General features: G+C 41.4%; 1 protein-coding gene and 1 pseudogene across 1 annotated transcript in view; both read right to left on the bottom strand.

Annotated features, from left to right (window-relative positions):
* The window catches only part of fxr1 (FMR1 autosomal homolog 1), a 29,725-nt gene extending 19,430 nt beyond the window's left edge, over positions 1–10,295 (bottom strand). Inside the window, 8 exon segments of the mRNA XM_061778983.1 lie at positions 5,186–5,356; positions 5,435–5,551; positions 5,708–5,801; positions 8,182–8,330; positions 8,490–8,561; positions 8,648–8,741; positions 8,830–8,882; positions 10,235–10,295. Coding sequence (XP_061634967.1) covers positions 5,186–5,356; positions 5,435–5,551; positions 5,708–5,801; positions 8,182–8,330; positions 8,490–8,561; positions 8,648–8,741; positions 8,830–8,882; positions 10,235–10,285 — 801 coding nt within the window. The 5' untranslated portion in view covers positions 10,286–10,295.
* Positions 10,296–12,406: 2,111 nt separating this feature from the next.
* On the bottom strand, positions 12,407–16,559 carry LOC133481215 (heat shock 70 kDa protein 1-like; annotated as a pseudogene).
* Between the last annotated feature and the right edge of the window lie 993 nt (positions 16,560–17,552).

The raw sequence follows: 17,552 nt of genomic DNA on the forward strand, positions 1-17,552 counted from the left end.
CTTTCTGGATCGCTGCTAGATTCTTGAATCTTCTCTGTTTGATAATCCGCTGAAGCCCACGGTCATCTCTTTTGCTGGTGCATCTTTCTCCTGCGACAGTTTGTCCTTCCACTAGACTTTCCATTGATATGCTTAGACACAGACACAGCACTGTGAACAGCCAGCCTCCTTAGCTATGAGCTTTTCTGGATTACCCATCCTATGGAGAGTATCAATGACAGTCTTCTGGCCAGTTGTCAAGTCTGCAGTCTTCCCCATATTGAACCCAACTGAGACAATTGAACCAAACTGATGGTTAACTTAATGACACCTGGGGAAATCTGTGCAGGTGCTTTGAGTTAAGTTGATGATTAGTGTGGGACACTGTATAAAACATTTATGGCCTCCAAAATCTGAGCTGATTTCTTCACAGTATTCTAATTTTTTGAATTCCTGATTTTGTGGGTTTTATGAGCCAGAATTTAGTAAAAATAAACAAATATTTGAAATTGTTTCAATTGTGGGTCCAGAATCTATAATCTATGAAAGTTTAACTTTTTGAATGGAATTATGGAAATGAATAAAGTTTTCCATGATATTCTAATTGACTACACCGATATGATCGGCCTGATCAGTATCGGCCGATAATTAGCATTTTATGCTTATCGGCTTTCATGACATAATTTGCCGATCTGATCAATGACATCATCGATCGGCTCCGTAAAAAGACATTTACTCCGCGTCACCGTCGCGTATGAATCCAAAAGCTAGTTTTTTATAGCCTTGTCACGTGTCTTGTTGCGTAGTACTGTATCTATCTGAGGGCCAAGAAAGGTTTTTTTCCCCAATCGTGTGAGTGAACAAACATGTCGTCCTTGTGGGACTATTTTGGGGTGTCTCAGACAAACAACACGCAAGTTATTTGCAGTCTGTGCACAACTGAAGTACATCACAGGGAACGTCATCTAAATGCTTCAACAACAAATTTGATCGGGCACCTAAAGAATGTACACGAGGAGGAGCATGCCGCGTTCAAGCAACACAGCATGGGGGCGGGGCGGACCTGTTAAATATGCTATAAAATTCCACTCTTGGTTGTATTTTGTGTGTGTTCTGAGTTTAAGTAAGCCTCAGTCATCTAGAACTCAACATTTTATAAAGTGTAGCAACCTTCAGATTACCAGGACTGATAAACTTTTTTTTTTTTTATCACTTTACCTAAATTTTATCCACATAAAAAGTGACGTGGAGCCCTTTTACGATACGGATTAGTTTCATTTTAACGATTAAACTTAAAATTACGCTAAACCGGAATTAACGCTTCAGGCTTATTCTTTTCTCCCAAATTACATTTTTATTCAAACAATATACACTACAACACATATTACCTCTCTCAACAGATTAAGAGTCCAACCCACACTCAAGGTCATATCTTAGACCTGGTCATCTCTAAGGATGTTGTGGGGGATATGGCCAATTCTGACCTGTTTTGTATATTTTTTGAATAACAGATTCTTCCAAAAGTTCAGACAACCTCTATGTCTCATAAGAAAAGGTAAAACCCCAATTCCAATCAAGTTGGGAGGTTGTGTTAAGATAAATAAAAACACAATACAATGATTTGCTAATCCAGTTCAACCTATATTTAATTGAATACACTACAAAGACAAGATAGTTAATGTTCAAACTGATAAACTTGATTGTTTATAGCAAATAATCATTAACTTAGAATTTTATGGCTGCAGCAGGTTCCAAAAAAGCTGGGACAGGTGGCAAAAAAGCCTGAGAAAGTTGAGGAATGCTCATCAAACACCTGTTTGGAACATCCCACAGGTGAACAGGCTAATTGGGAACAGGTAGGTGCCATGATTGGGTATAAAAGGAGCTTCCCTGAATTGTTCAGTCATTCACAAGCAAAGATGGGGTGAGGTTCACCTCTTTGTGAACAAGTGTGTGAGAAAATAGTCGAACAGTTTAAGGACAATGTTCCTCAATGTACAATTGCAAGGAATTTAGGGATTTCATCATCTACGGTCCATATAATCATCAAAAAGTTCAGAGAATCTGGAGAAATCACTGCATGTAAGCGGCAAGGCCGAAAACCAACATTGAATGCCCGTGACCTTCGATCCCTCAGGTAGCACTGCATCAAAAACCGACATCAATGTGTAAAGGATATCACCACATGGGCTCAGGAACACTTCAGAAAACCAATGTCAGTAAATACAGTTCGGCACTACGTCCGTAAGTGCAACTTGAAACTCTACTATGCATAGCAAAAGCCATTTATCAACAACACCCAGAAACGCCGCCGGCTTCTCTGGGCCCGAGCTCATCTAAAATGGACTGATGCAAAGTGGAAAAGTGTTCTGTGGTCTGACGAGTCCAAATTTCAAATTGTTTTTGGAAATTGTGGACGCCGTGTCCTTCGGGACAAAGAGGAAAAGAACCATACAGACTGTTATGGACGCAAAGTTCAAAAGCCAACATCTGTGATGGTATGGGGCTGTGTTAGTGCCAATGGCATGGGTAACTTACACAACTGTGAAGGCACCATTATTCACGTTAGCATTAATGCTGCCATCCAAGCAACGTCTTTTTCGCCCTTGCTTATTTCAGCAAGACAATGTCAAACCACATTCTGCACGTATTACAACAGCGTGGCTTCGTAGTAAAAGAGTGCGGGTACTAGACTGGCCTGCCTGCAGTCCAGACCTGTCTCCCATTGAAAATGTGTGGCGCAAAATGTGAAGCGTAAAATACGACAACGGAGACCCCAGACTGTTGAACAGCTGAAGCTGTACATCAAGCAAGAATGGGAAAGAATTCCACATACAAAGCTTCAACAATTAGTGTCCTCAGTTCCTGAACATTTATTGAATGTTGTTAAAAGAAAAGGTGATTTAACACAGTGGTAAACCTGACCCTGTCCCAGCTTTTTTGCAATGTGTTGCAGCCATAAAATTCTAAGTTAATGATTATTTGCTAAAAACAATAAAGTTTGTCAGTCTGAACATTAAATATCTTGTCTTTGTAGTGTATTCAATTAAATATAGGTTGAACATGATTTGCAAATCATTGTATTCTGTTTTTATTTGTTTAACACAACATCCCAACTCCATTGGAATTGGGGTTCTCCATAAATGAATACCGCCACTAAATTTAGGGAGACCATAACTGTGAATGCTGAGACAGTTTTTGAACTTTTGGATAATTTCACCTGTAAAATCTCAAATGTCACGAATGCTGTTGCTCCTGTTAAAACTAAGACAATCTTGAGACGACCTAGAACACCGTGGAGGAGCACAATGATGGTAAAGACCTCAAAATCAAAGTGGAGGAAAGCAGAACATAAGTGGAGAAAAAATACACTCCAAATGGACTATGACCTCTACAAAGTCTTTGTAATTTTAACTAAGAGTTCGGGCTAGACAGCAACACTTTTCTGAAATCATCAGTAAGAACTTCAACAATACTCGCACTCTGTTTGCTGTGGTTGACAGGCTCACAACCCCCCTGAATGAGATAGCTCCATAACTCCTAACAGCTGATAAATGCAAGGAATTTGCTTGTTATTTTAGTGAAAAAACACAATCCATCAATTTCTTGAACTTGACTTTTTGACAAATTTCAATCAGGTTTCAAAACTCATCACAGTACAGAATCTGCTCTCATCAAAGTGCTAAATGATATAATACTGACTCGGAAAAGGCGTAAATTCTGGTATATTTGGACCTTAGTACAGCTTTTGATACGGTAATCATAATATACTGTCAGACAGTTTGGAAACTTGGGTAGTACTAAATGGAACAGTCCTTAAATGGTTCAGGTCCTACCTGGAGGAAAGGAGTTATTTTGTAACCGTTGGAAGTGTTCAATCTCATCGAATAGCAATGACCTACGGGTGCCTCAAGGGTCAGTTCTTGGACCCCTCCTGTTCAGCCTGTATATGCTACCCTTGGGTTAATTCTTCAGAACTTTAATTTTTACTATCGTGGCTATGCAGATAAATAACTAGATGAGCGAACATTTTCTTCAATTAAACCCCAACAAAACTGAGATAATTGTTTTTGACAATAAAGAAAAGAGGTTTGCTCTGAGTAAATACATGGAGTCTCTCTTCAAAAACCAAAGACAAAGTCCGAAACCTTGGTGTTCTGATAGATTCCCGCCTGACTTTCAACAGTCATATCAAATCAATTACTAAAACTGCCTTCTACCATCTGAAGAACATATCCAGAGTGAAGGCTTGCATGTGTCAAGCAGACCAGGAGAAGCTCACCCATGCTTTTATCTCAAATAGACTTGACTATTGTAATGGTCTTCTGACTGGACTCCCCAAAAAGAGCATTACACAGCTGCAGCTCTTTCAGAATGCTGCAGTTTGGGTTCTAAACCAGAACAAGGCCTGCAGTTCTTTGATGTCATTCTGAGTTCATTTCTGACCTCCTGGATAAGTCGTCATTTTACACTCTTGCAGTAATTTTGGTTGGTTGACCACTACTGGGAAGGTTCACCACTGTTCCCAGTTTTGCCTATTTGTGAATAATAACTGATCATGGTTATATTGAGTGCCAAAGCCTTGTAAACTTTTCCAGATTGATTTAATTTGTTTTTTAGTTTCTTTGGATCATGCCATATCTTTCTGATATTTTGTAGCTTACTTCACTTTGAGTGGCAGGTACGACTTAAATGATACAAAAAAAATAATAATTAAATTCAACAAATCTGGCGGTAATCAGGCTTGGGTGTGGCCAGTGAACTTAAACTAACTTTTCCCAAAATTGTGGTTTATCAGTTAACTAATTCATCAAAAAGGTGGACATTACTTTTTCACATTGGACCAGATAGGTTTGGATTTTTTTTCTTCCTCTCCTTAAAAGAATAAAATCCAAATTTTGAAACCTCATTTCGCATCTTCTTGGGTTGTCTTTGTGAAATATTAAAATCGGCTCGATTATCTGAAGCATTTTAGTATGAAATTATATGTATATATATGAGAGAGAGAGAGAGAGAGAGAGAGAGAAATCAGGATGGAGCAAATACTTTTTGAACGCACTGTACTGTATATCCAAACTGGCTTGGTAATATGTGGGGAACCTCTGGCAGCCATCAGCTCAACACTCTTCCATAAGCAGCAAAAAAAAAAAAAAAAAAACATGGGTAGCTTCATATATAAATAGGTGGATTGTGTTAAGAACACTACCTCGCCATAAATTCTGAAGGTACCAGTCTCTTCATCCAAATCAATGGCGGTGACACCTGAAACTTTTCGTGCTTGCTGAATGTTACTGCCATGACTACCAATGGCCAATCCCATCAAATCTGGTCTCACCATAAACTCTTCCTGGAAGGATGACACCAGGTGCCTGGAGTTCTAAACAACAAGGAACATTAGTGAAGTTCATCAAATACTTTAGACTTTTAACAGGGTTAACACTGGAAACAAACTGACCTCGAGGTGTTTTGTAGCTTCCTGGTTGCGAGACATGAGCATAAGTTTGGTTCGGAGGCTGCGGAGGTGCATGTCACTCAGCAAAGACACACGCTTCACAGTTGAGTCATTGGTGGACTAGAAATAGAACAAATAAAACTACATTATCAGCCTACGCTGTGTTCTTGTAGATGAGTATTTGAAAGGTGTCAATGCACTAAAACTAGAAAGGGACAACTTCATGTGAAATTAATGCAATTGCAGATATACACAGACCAGAAGAAAGCTCCTTACTACAATGACCAACTGGCTGGTCTCAGGGCAGTACGAGACTTGACAGGCTTCCACAGCTTTCTTAAAGTCCTTATGGGCATTATCAGTCTGACACCTGAAATGTATAAACAATATTTTAAAAAGCTACTGTCAGCAAGTCAGTTCTCAAATTTACTCAAGAATAATTGTATTTGAGAAATTTCAAAGACTAGCATCACGGTTTTTAAAAACAATGTTTGTATGAGGGAAGGGCATCTGAAGAGGCATGCTCTAACAATCAGTTGGGGAAAATGTACCCAAAACTAAATTTAAACACAATGGCTCATTATTTTATACGGAGACAAGACCACGACAATAGAGGCACTTTTAATGTCGCAATTTCATGAACTGTTCCATCCCTAAAACACACAAACACAAATATATAGTGGGTACGTAAAGTATTCAGAACCCCTTAAATTTTTCACTGTTATATTGCAGCCATTTGCTAAAATCATTTAAGTTCTTTGCCCCTCAAATGTACACACAGGACCCCATATTGACAGAAAAAACAATTGGTACAATTTTTGCAGATTTATTAAAAAGGAAAAACAGAACTATCACAAAGCCATAGATATTCAGACCCTTTGCTGTGACACTCATTTAACTCCGGTGCTGTCCATTTCTTCTGATCATCCTTGAGATGGTTCTACACCTTCATTGGAGTCCAGCTGTGTTTGATTATACTGATTGGACTTTATTAGGAAAGCCACATAACCATCTATATAAGACCTTACAGCTCACAGCGCATGTCAGAGAAAATGAGAATCATGGTCAAAGGAACTGCCTGAAGAGCTCAGAGACAGAATTGTGTGGCAAGGCACAGACCTGGCCAAGGTTACAAAAAAAAAAATTCTGCTGCACTTAAGGATTCCTAAGTGCACAGTGGCCTCCATAATCCTTAAATGGAAGACGTTTGGGACGACCGGAACCTTTCCTATAGCTGGCCATCCGGCCAAACTGAGCAATCGGGGGAGAAGAGCCTTGATGAGAGAAGTAAAGAAGAACTCAAAGATCACTGTGGCTGAGCTCCAGAGATGCAATCGGGAGATGGGAGAAAGTTCTAGAAAGTCAACCATCACTGCAGCCCTCCACCAGTCGGGGCTTTATGGCAGAGTGGCCCGACGGAAGCCTCTCCTCAGTGCAAGACATGAAAGATGGTGAGAAATAAGATTCTCTGGTCTGATGAGACCAAGATAGAACATTTTGTCCTTAATTCTAAGCGGTATGTGTGGAGAAAACCAGGCACTGCTCACCACCTGTCCAATACAGTCCCGACAGTGAAGCATGGTGGTGGCAGCATCATGCCCTGGTGGTGTTTTTCAGCTGCGGGGACAGGACTACTGGTTGCAATCGAAGGAAAGATTAATGCAGCCAAGTGCAGTGATATCCTGGACGAAAACCTTCTCCAGAGTGCTCAGGACCTCAGACTGGGCTGAAGGTTCACCTTCCAACAAGACAATGACCGTAAGGACACAGCTAAAATAACAAAGGGGTGGCTTCAGAACCACTCAGTGACTGTTCTTGAATGGGCCAGCCAGAGCCCTGACTTAAACCCAATTGAGCATCTCTGGAGAGACCTGAAAATGGCTGTCCAACAACATTCACCATCAGAACTGGAGATTATTTGCAAGTAGGAATGGCAGATGATCTCCAAATCCAGGTGTGAAACAGTCAGCATTCCCAAAAAGAATGGCTGTATTAGCTCAAAAGGGTGCTTCTACTAAATACAACATACTTTTATTGTCAAGTCTTCAATATGCATAACACAAACAGGGGATTGAAATTATGGTACTCAAGGGCCCGCGGTGATACAAAAGACAGTACAAATAATATCCATATAAAAGCTAAACAAACAAACAAACAAAAAATGTCGTATATACAGTATAAAAAGTATTCATTGTCTGCTGTGCAGTTCATTTACTTTTGTGTAAGAGTCTGCTTGCACTGTTGTTCGAGCTTTCGTAAAAGCCGGCATCATTTCTGAGGAGCCGCACGGCAACGAGACTGACTCAGACAATGACGAGAGGGAACCTGGCGTGTTTGATGGAGAATTTGCCCAGCTGTTCATTCCGGATACAGAAGATGAGGACTTTGTTGGATTTGTGGATGAGGATTTATCAAAAAATAACGAGTACATTGTTAAACCGAACTCAGTTTTGCTCCCGCTGCCTTTTTAAAAAAACATTGTTTTAGCGTGCATGCATGCTACTGTATGTTTTAAGCTACCGTATTTTTTACCATGTCTGCGCCCAATAATTCCGTGCGCCTTATGTGTGTGTTACATACAGAAATAGACCCCGTAAATGAGACTGCGCCTTTTAATACGGTGCGCCTTATAGTCGTGAAAATACGGTAATTGTTAAAGCATGTGCATCACTTCTGTAAATGCAAGTCTCCATTTACATACATAAGGAGACATTTGTCTCTGACTAACAATGCATTGCTATGGTACTCACGCTTCTTGCAGATCTTGGGGAATAGCGATACTGCACTTGTGAAAGTAATTATTGGTGATTGCCTTGTTAGTGTTGACTGGGCGCAAGCGCTCATACGTCACAATCTCGTTGTAGGTGGCATCACAGGATGCATACTCAATTACAAAGAACTGAAAAAGAAAAATGCAGCTCATGTGAATAAAGAAAACAACTTATGGATATTTTAGTTAGTCAATTACTGTGTGTTTGGGGCTAACATACAAAGTGGGTCCAATGCAGGAAGTATCAGTATACCAGGCAAATGGTGTGTGTGGTAAGGCAAAACTCACATCTCCTTTTGTCATGCAGACCTTAGCCAGCCACCAGCCACAAGGTTCCAGCTCAGTGGCCCGAGAAAGGATCTGCCGAGACCATAAAACAAAATTATTACATTTGCAGGCAGTAAAAGCTGGAAGAAACAAAATAAATACAGGTGAACCATCCGTACCTCCACCTCCTCACCCTCTCTAATTTCCTTCTTGGCATCAACAGGAGGTGGCATCCTGACGTCACTGAAGGGCACCTGGCGTTCTGGTTGCCAACTGAAAATGAAACAATTACATTGCTGGTAAAGGTGCAGCATTTGTTTTTAAAATAGAAATTGACTGCAGTCTAAACCCAGACACTCACTTGTTCTCAAAGGCAATGGTGAGAGAATCATTGTGGATGTCTTTGACTAAGCCCTTTCAAAATAGAAACAGACAGGAATAAGTTCCTCAGCAAGAACATCACAGCAAATTGGTCAACATGAACTATATTGACTATGACTAAATATCAAAATAACAAGAATCCCTCCGACTCTTTATTTACTATTAGTGTTTGTCATGCTGGTTTTTGTGATTGTGCATATTCAAAAAAGTGATGATAAGCCAAAATAAACGTTAAAACGTAATTATGACAAAATAACTAAAAAAGGAAACTGGTATTCATTGAAGTTAGAGTTTAGAAATTCTGTAATAAATTGTACATTTTTATTGTTAAGAAGTAACCTGAAAACATACACCATTAATGCATATCACCACTGGAACACACTTTAATAAACACTGGCCTAACAATTTCTGATACAGATTTAGAAATCAAATCACATTTACACCTCAGGGCAATTGAGATTCTTAAACGTTTTTTGGAGGTGGTAGGAAGCTAGCGAGTCAACAATGAATTGCTGAAAGTCTGCTATACTGGACTATTGATAGTGAATTATTTTGCTCATGGAATATGAGGTGGGAGGAGGTAAGAATATTCTGTTACTTCTAAAGTGACTATGTTGAGAGATATAAAAACGTCATTGATTAATGATCAGTTAGAGCAGAACGGGTAGGAGGTGCCATGAAAGTGGGGAGACAGACGGCAATTATACTCCGGCAGCCAGTCTAGAAATAGCATTTAAGGTTTCAGTATCAGTGGCCACAGCCCTCTTCCGTCAGCTGCTCATGACTGACAAGGAGCAACTGGCTCACGCGTAAAAAAAATAAAAAAACAAAAAACAAAAAAAAACAAAAAAAAAGCCTCGACGTGTATTAAAGAAGAGACGGCTGCGGCTGTAGCTTTTCAACATGACTCTGATATGAAGTTAATAATTATGCTTTAGCGAATCTATTGTGCACATTCTGGGCTATTAAAACGCCCAGGAGAATAAATGATACCGCTTCCGTTAGCAACAAATATAGTAATATACGGAGCATGTCCAAACTCCTCTGTGACTTCATTCCCTGACGTCAGCGGTTAAGTTGGGTAACTTAAAACACAGTTTAATAGCACGTTTTAGCAAGTGCTAAGCAGAATAAATGAAGGCGATACTTTCGACTATAACTACGTTTCTTGCACTCTGGCCAAAATAAGATCCCGAAGAAGTGGTGAACATTCGGCGGCGGTGTTAGCTTAGCTAGCTAATTGTAGCTAGCTTGGCTAATGCCGGTTACTAGCAAACATTTCGAGTTAGAACCTGTCGCAAAATCCGCCCTCTGACTTCATGCTAACGCTCTGAAACATACGGCATTGTAATGTTGTGGTAGAAGAACAGTAAGCCTGCATTTACCTTGTAATAAGCCCCGTTGGAGCCACGAACCTCTACCTCCAGTTCTTCCATATTGGACACGCAAAGGATGCTGGGATGACAGGTGCTCCTTAAAGCGCCAACACTAGATGTTTTATTAACAGTGATGTCCAAACTTCTTCCAAGGGCCGCATACAGAAAAATAGAAGAATGCAAGGGGACACTTTGACAATTTATTTTTTTAACATACAAAAACAAATCCATCAGTGTAGGTGATGAAATGCAACGCAATTATAATTTTTTTAATATATATTAGATGGCCACTTGAGAAAGAAATGTATATTTTCTTGTGCATTAATAATGCAATGTTTCATTTTTTTCCAAGTTATTTGGTTCATCTGCGGCGACATGGTGGGTAACTGGTTAGAATGTCTGCCACACAATTCTGAGGATCCGGGTCCAAATCCGTCCTCGTCTGTGTGGAGTTTGCAAGTTCTCCCCGTCCCTGTGTGGGTTTTCTCCGGGTACTCCGGTTTCCTCCCACATCCCCAAAACATGCATGGTAGGTTAATTGAAGACTCTAAATTGTCCGTAGGTATGAATGGGAGTGTGAATGATTGTTTGTTGCGCCCTGCAACACAACTCCATCGAGGAACGAGCATCGAGGTTCCACAGAGCGGATGAGCTATAATCGAAGAACTTTGCAGAAGTCTTTTAGCTCCTCAAAAGTGACGTATAAAAATGTTTGTGTAACAGTTGGACGTTAACAGAGTAGGACTTAAAACTAAATATTTAATCTTTAGTTTTTGTCATTCCTTAATTCATTTAAACATACATATTTTGGGCGGCACGGTGGACGACTGGTTAGAGCGTCAGCCTCACAGTTCTGAGGACCCGGGTTCAATCCCCGGCCCCGCCTGTGTGGAGTTTGCATGTTCTCCCCGTGCCTGGGTGGGTTTTCTCCGGGCACTCCGGTTTCCTCCCACATCCCAAAAACATGCATTAATTGGAGACTCTAAATTGCCCGTTAGCATGACTGTGAGTGCGAATGGTTGTTTGTTCCTATGTGCCCTGCAATTGGCTGGAAACCAGTTCAGGGTGTACCCCGCCTCCTGCCCGATGACAGCTGGGATAGGCTCCAGCACGCCCGCGACCCGAGTGAGGAGAAGCGGCTCAGAAAATGGATGGATGGATGGATACATATTTTGCTCAGTCTCTGTTTTACTTTGGGCATTATTTAATACTGAAATTGCACCTAATAACACTGACTCATGGTTACAATGCAATGATTGTCTGTAATAATTAGAACGTACATTTTTAAATGTTTGGATCAATGGTTCTACACTGTTTTTGTATTCCACGTGTTACATAAGCAACATATCAACACCAAACATATTTAAACGTCACTACAAATTTGTGCTGCGAGTGAAGGGGCGATTGGTAAGGTGCTGTGAAAACCCACTCACTCACTTGCATATCCAGAGTTGTGAAGAGGATGAGTATTGATCATATTTGAGTTTAATTCTACTTGAAACAAAGCATGAACTGGACATGTTTTATGATATAAATAATTTGGCCACAAAGATGATTGATTTCTGACACGTGTCACTGACATGACATAATCTTTAATTGGCATCTCTATGAAAGAATGACATTGAGGGGCGAATGGCTAATTTCTCCAAAAATGTGTCCCTCCTTATTCCTCTATTGTTCTCCTCAACAATAGCTCAGGTGGGAGGAGTTTATACGAGGGCCAGTCAAAAATTTAATTTAACCTACTAAAATTTAATTTAACCCACTAATTTTTTTTCAGAAATTTTCAAGGTTTGTAGTTTAAATCCTCTTTTTGGATTTTTTTATTTTTATTTTTGGGGGGTGGGGGGGATGACATCATTGATGGATGCCCATCAGAAGCAGAGTGCTGTGACTGAATTTCTTGCTTTGAAAGGGGAACCACCACTAAACATTTTCAAAAGGTTGCAAAATCTTTCTTTCTATCTTTGATGTTGCGTTCTCTTAGTTTGTTTTGCTCTTGGTGTGGTTTATGTGTTCTACTCGTTTGGCTCTTGACCAATAGTGTGCTCATCTGGCAATTGAACCCATGACCTCCTATGTATGTCATGAACGGAACAGTGGACAGGACCCAAAATGCACGACTCCAATACAGATGGACAGTTTCAAAAAAGAGAGTTTTAATATACGAGCAGACGTCGGTACACAGGCAGGCAATCCGAAAAGGCAACCGTATCCAAAAAATGTGAGGCAAAGAGGCAAGGTCAAAAATCAGAACAGGGTCTAGTCTTGCTGTGAGTCGGTGAGGTGGAAACAAGGAATGATGGAACGTGACAACAAGGTACAACAAACTGGCGACCTGAAAGAATGAGACAGGAGGTTAAATGCATGGGGTAATTAGGGTAAACGAAGCACAGTTGGGGAAGATGCTCTCGGGAGCAGGTGTGTACGAGACAAGAGGAAAACAACAACCAGAACACACACCCATGACAATGTAGGCCTGTCACAATAACAATTTTTTTCGGACTATCACGATAAATGATAATATCATTGTTGTTTTTATATGCCTCTCAAATCATGAAAAATAAAGCTCACCCTCGAGCTGGAGGACTTTGTGGTTGGTCCGCTGAAGGCGCTGGAGACGAGCCCTTCACCTGTCAATTAAATATGTTCGCTCTAGTCAACTACTGGCTGATTGTGTGCCACTGAGGTTATGCTAAATAAACAATTGACTTTCCCGTCGGTGAGGCGCTGACATTTTAAATGACATCATCGCGGTGGAGCGAGCTGTTCAGCTCCTTAGCTCGCTAGCTCGTGGGCTAGCGAACATAATAAACAGTTAACTTACCCTTATGTGTCTCTGTTGTGTGCTACACGCTGCACATTGGCGTTGGAGTTCAAGTATCTTGGGGTCTTGTTCACAAGTGAGGGAAGAATGGAACGGGAGATTGACAGGCGAATCGCTGCAGCGTCTGCAGTGATGCAGACTTTGTGTTGTGGTGAAGAAGGAGCTTTGTACATCTGGGCATCGTCCAACATATATAGCTCCTCTCTGCTCAGACGGCCTTTATGGTTGGTGAGGATGGCGTTCTGGACGGCGGCGCCGTAAGCCACAGCCTCATCAGGGATGATGCTTTTGTTCAACTCCCTGCTGTTGAAAAGTCCTGCAGGAGCTTCTGGATTCTGGGGATCTGTGTGGAGCCGCGGACAAGAACGTCATGGATCTGGCCCTTGTCCATCTTGGCATCCCTCAGGGGCTTTCCACCAGCTCTAGAGTTACCCTGAACAGGTCAGAGCACAGCTTCTCAAAGCGAGCCCTGGTGATGGAGGTGTAGAAGCTGACACCCTCTTGGGCCGCTCACAGGCGGTTCGCAAACTGCCTCAAGGCCATTTTGTTATGGCTGATGTCCTTCTTGTGCTTCCTCTTGAACTCAGCCACAAAGTGCTCCACCATGCGGTTGTCAAAATCTTCTCCACCCAGATGCGTATCTCCGGCGGTGGTTTTGACCTAGAAAATTCCAGCCTCAGGATTGACACGTCGATGGTGCTGCCACCCAGGTCGAAGATGAGGACATTGCGTTCTCCGGACTGGCCTTTGTCCAGACCGTAGGCGATGGCGGCTGCTGTTGGTTCATTAATGATCCTCAGGATGTTCACTCCTGCAATGATACCCATGTCTTTGGTGGCCTGCCGCTGAGAATCGTTAAAGTAGGCGGGGACTGTGACTACGGCGCTGGACACTAGTTAAGCCAGGTAGGCTTTGGCTGTCTTCTTTGTTTTAACTAGCACCATAGAGGAGATCTCCTCTAGGTAGAAGGCCTTGTCCTCACCTTTGTGCTTCACCTGGATTTTGGCCTTCTCTCCGTCGGTGACCACCTTGAAGGGCCAGTGCTTCCTGTCTGCTTGTACCACCGGATTCTCAAACCTCCTCCCTCACTTGGCATCAATCACTGTGTTGCTGGGGTTCAACGCCACCTGGTTCTTGACAGCGTCACCGATTAGCCTCTCTGTGTCAGTAAACGTCACGTAGCTGAATGTGGTCTTGTTGCCCTTGTCGTTAGCGATGATCTCCACTTTGCCGTGCTGGAAAACACCCACGCAGGAGTACGTGGTGCCCAAGACAATGCCGATGGCAGCGCCTTTTGCTGATACCATTTTGTTTGTTTGACTCTTAATATGCTTGTATGTGAAGGGAACAACATTACAGCAACACATTAAACATCACATCTGTAGCGTACATGGGTTAAATAAAACATTTAATTAATTTAGGAGAAAAGAATAAGCCGGAAGCGACGCCTGCGTTTCTTCCGGTTTAGTTAAAATCAAACTATTTTATCTAGTAAAGGGGCACCACATCACTTTTTATCTGGATAGATTTTAGGGAAAGTGACGAGAAAGCTTTTTATCAGTCTCGTAATCTGAAGATTGCTACACTTTATGAAAGTTTGAGTTCTAGATGACAGAGGTTTACTTAAACTCAGAACACACACAAAATACAACCAAGAGTGGAATTTTATAGTATATTTAATGACATCTACAAGGGATCTAGAGGGAAACACACAAAGGGGTCTAACTAAAGAAAGAAAATAACAATAATAATGACAAAAAGAAGGAAAATAGGCTTACGAAAAGGGAAATAGAACATTGTGTGTTGGACTAAAGTTGGAAACGTGAGCATTTAACGCGTCCATTCTGGATGAGAGAGAGAGAGAGGACAAAGTTGAGATTTTGTCTGAAGCTAGTAATTTCCCCGAAATTATTCGGCACTAATATTGTACATTTTGGCAAAAGGTTGTCGTGTCTACTCACAACCATAGGCTCAAGCAGGTGGGTGGTCGTCTCTCTCTGGGCGTGTCTCAGGAAGCAAGGATGGTTGAAGATAAAAAAGATGTAGAAAAATAAACCAAAACAAAAGAGGCAGAAGGCCGAAAATGGTTGGTCGTCACGCCTCATAGGGAGAGTAGGACTGTTTATCTTCCTGCCTTTTTTTGTGTCTTGCTGGCAGTTTCAGAGCGATCACGCTTGGCTGTAAGCGTAACTGGTACCTTCGTAGTAGCTGCTCTGATCGCCTAGCAGTGGCCCATGGGTAGGCTGGGAAGCCGAGTCTATTCTCAACCCGGCCTTCGCGGTTACCGAGCCGTTATATATATATATATACACCGAGCCTACTCCCTAATCAATTTACAGTATAGCTGTTTACTGTCACGTGGATGACCGGAGTATTCCCATTTCAACCATAAATATGGCTTAAAAGTAATAAATGATGCCTAATAAGTCTTTGGAAAGTTATCATAGGGGATTAGATCTTATTTCAGGAAAGTGGTATGATGCTAATGTGACGTTATACAACTTCCGCTTTTGGTAAAGTTCGGCGTATTGGTTGGGTGAATGAAAGTAATTGTCACAAAGACTACGGTGCCGTACACCGAGCGACTTGGTCAAACCCGATTGAACTGTGGGTTCGGCAACTGTTTCCATGAGTGTCCGATCAGTCTGCCACTGGTTTTGGGTGCAGACTGTCGCAACGTCACAGTTTACAGCCATTCAAAATGCACACAAGCTTTCACTTACACTGAAAATACATTTGATCCAATTGATGTGTTGCTCTGCTTATATTAAAGATTTTTTGTTCAATGTTCTACTGCTGAAGGGCCCACAACACTGCCTTTTGATCTGGAGACATAAGCCATACATGCCTATAGCCAGGGTACCCAAAAGGGGGATAAAAGTGATGTTCTTAGGGCCAATGACTGATGATGAAAATACTGCGCACTCTCATTCATTCATTCATTCATTCACACCACTGAATCGCACCAAATCCCTGGTAACGCTGCTGCCTCCAGCATAGCCAGGGCTGATCTAAACTGGGGCATCTAGAAGCCCAAGCACTACTATGAACAGAAGGTTGAGGAGCAATTCTTCAGCTCCAACCCCCGACATACTGTATGTAGCATGGCATCCAGGTCATCAGTGACTACAAGCCCAGCAACATCTCACTCCCATCCTCTGACATCTTCTTTCCCAATTAGCTGAACAATTTCTACACTTTTGAAAAGGTAAAAAAAAAAAAAACACTCACATTATCCTCCACTGATGTAAAAAGCAATGCTGTGCAGGATCAACGCAGCCAAAGCTGTAGGTCCTGATGGCATCCGCGGACAGAGAATGTGCTGCGCAGATGGCAGAGGCCCCAAGAAACTTATCAAACCTGTCTTTGATCCATGATGTCATGCCGAGCTGCTTCAAGACCACCTCCATTGTGCCAGTGCTAAAAATCTTAAACCCAACATGTCTCAATGACAGCCGCCCAATAGCTCTTACGCCCCATCATTACCAAGTGTTTTAAACAGCTGGTCCTAACATATCTCAAATCCCCCCCCCCCCCCCCCCCCCCACGTTGGACCACCACTGATTTGCCTATTGCAAAAATAGGAGCCAGAGTACTGTTCCAAGACTTGTCTGTTTGGACTTTCTAACCAGCAGTTACTAACAGGTTTGGTTTGACCACAAGTGCTCTTCCACCCTAAGGTTAAACTGGCATAGCACATGATTGTGTGAGTCCATTCCGCTACTCCCTCTTCACCAAACCTTGCAGACCCATACAGTATGCTGTATGTCTCTACCACAATCATCAGGTTTACAGATGAGATCATTACATGTTTTGTTTTTTTTATGTTGTTTTTTTTCCCTCGAACATTCACATTATGTTCAATGATGCATGGACATAGATGCATGAACATGGAGTTTTCCCCCTCATGGCAGCAGTGTGAAGTTGATTTTATTTGGCCTAACCCAGATCAAATGACTTCATGCTGATGCAGACTCATTGAATTGGCACTTCTATTAACAATACAGTACAACAGCCAGTGTTTTCCATATATTAAACCAAGGCACTTATTTTACATTAAAAAATGTCACGGCACACCACCAAACAAAAATGTCACAAAAAGTATACAGTATACCACAGTATAGTATCGTGAAATAATGACCCCCTTCTCAATTTATCCACAAATTTACTGACTCAGTGTAAAATGTGGGCCTGTTTAGTTGAACGCAAAGATCTTATTTCAGAGGAAGAGCATTTCATTGTTCTGGCTGTCACTATGCATCACTGAAATAGATACTGTAGATGAAGGAAGATACATTATTTGTAGTAAATAAATCCTTTTCTGACAAAATTAAGTTTATCACTGCAGTTGTGTACTTTTCCCTCTTCATATTTACTTGCTGAATCGATTGATTTGCAATTATTTTCTCTGTGTAATGCATTTTCAGAATTAGATATTTTTAATCAGTAAGCATTTTTTACTTTAGAGTACACCGCCTAAAGCATGACATTATTTTCATG

This window comes from Phyllopteryx taeniolatus, chromosome 7 (genome assembly GCF_024500385.1).
Source record: "Phyllopteryx taeniolatus isolate TA_2022b chromosome 7, UOR_Ptae_1.2, whole genome shotgun sequence".
NCBI classification, from domain to species: domain Eukaryota; kingdom Metazoa; phylum Chordata; class Actinopteri; order Syngnathiformes; family Syngnathidae; genus Phyllopteryx; species Phyllopteryx taeniolatus.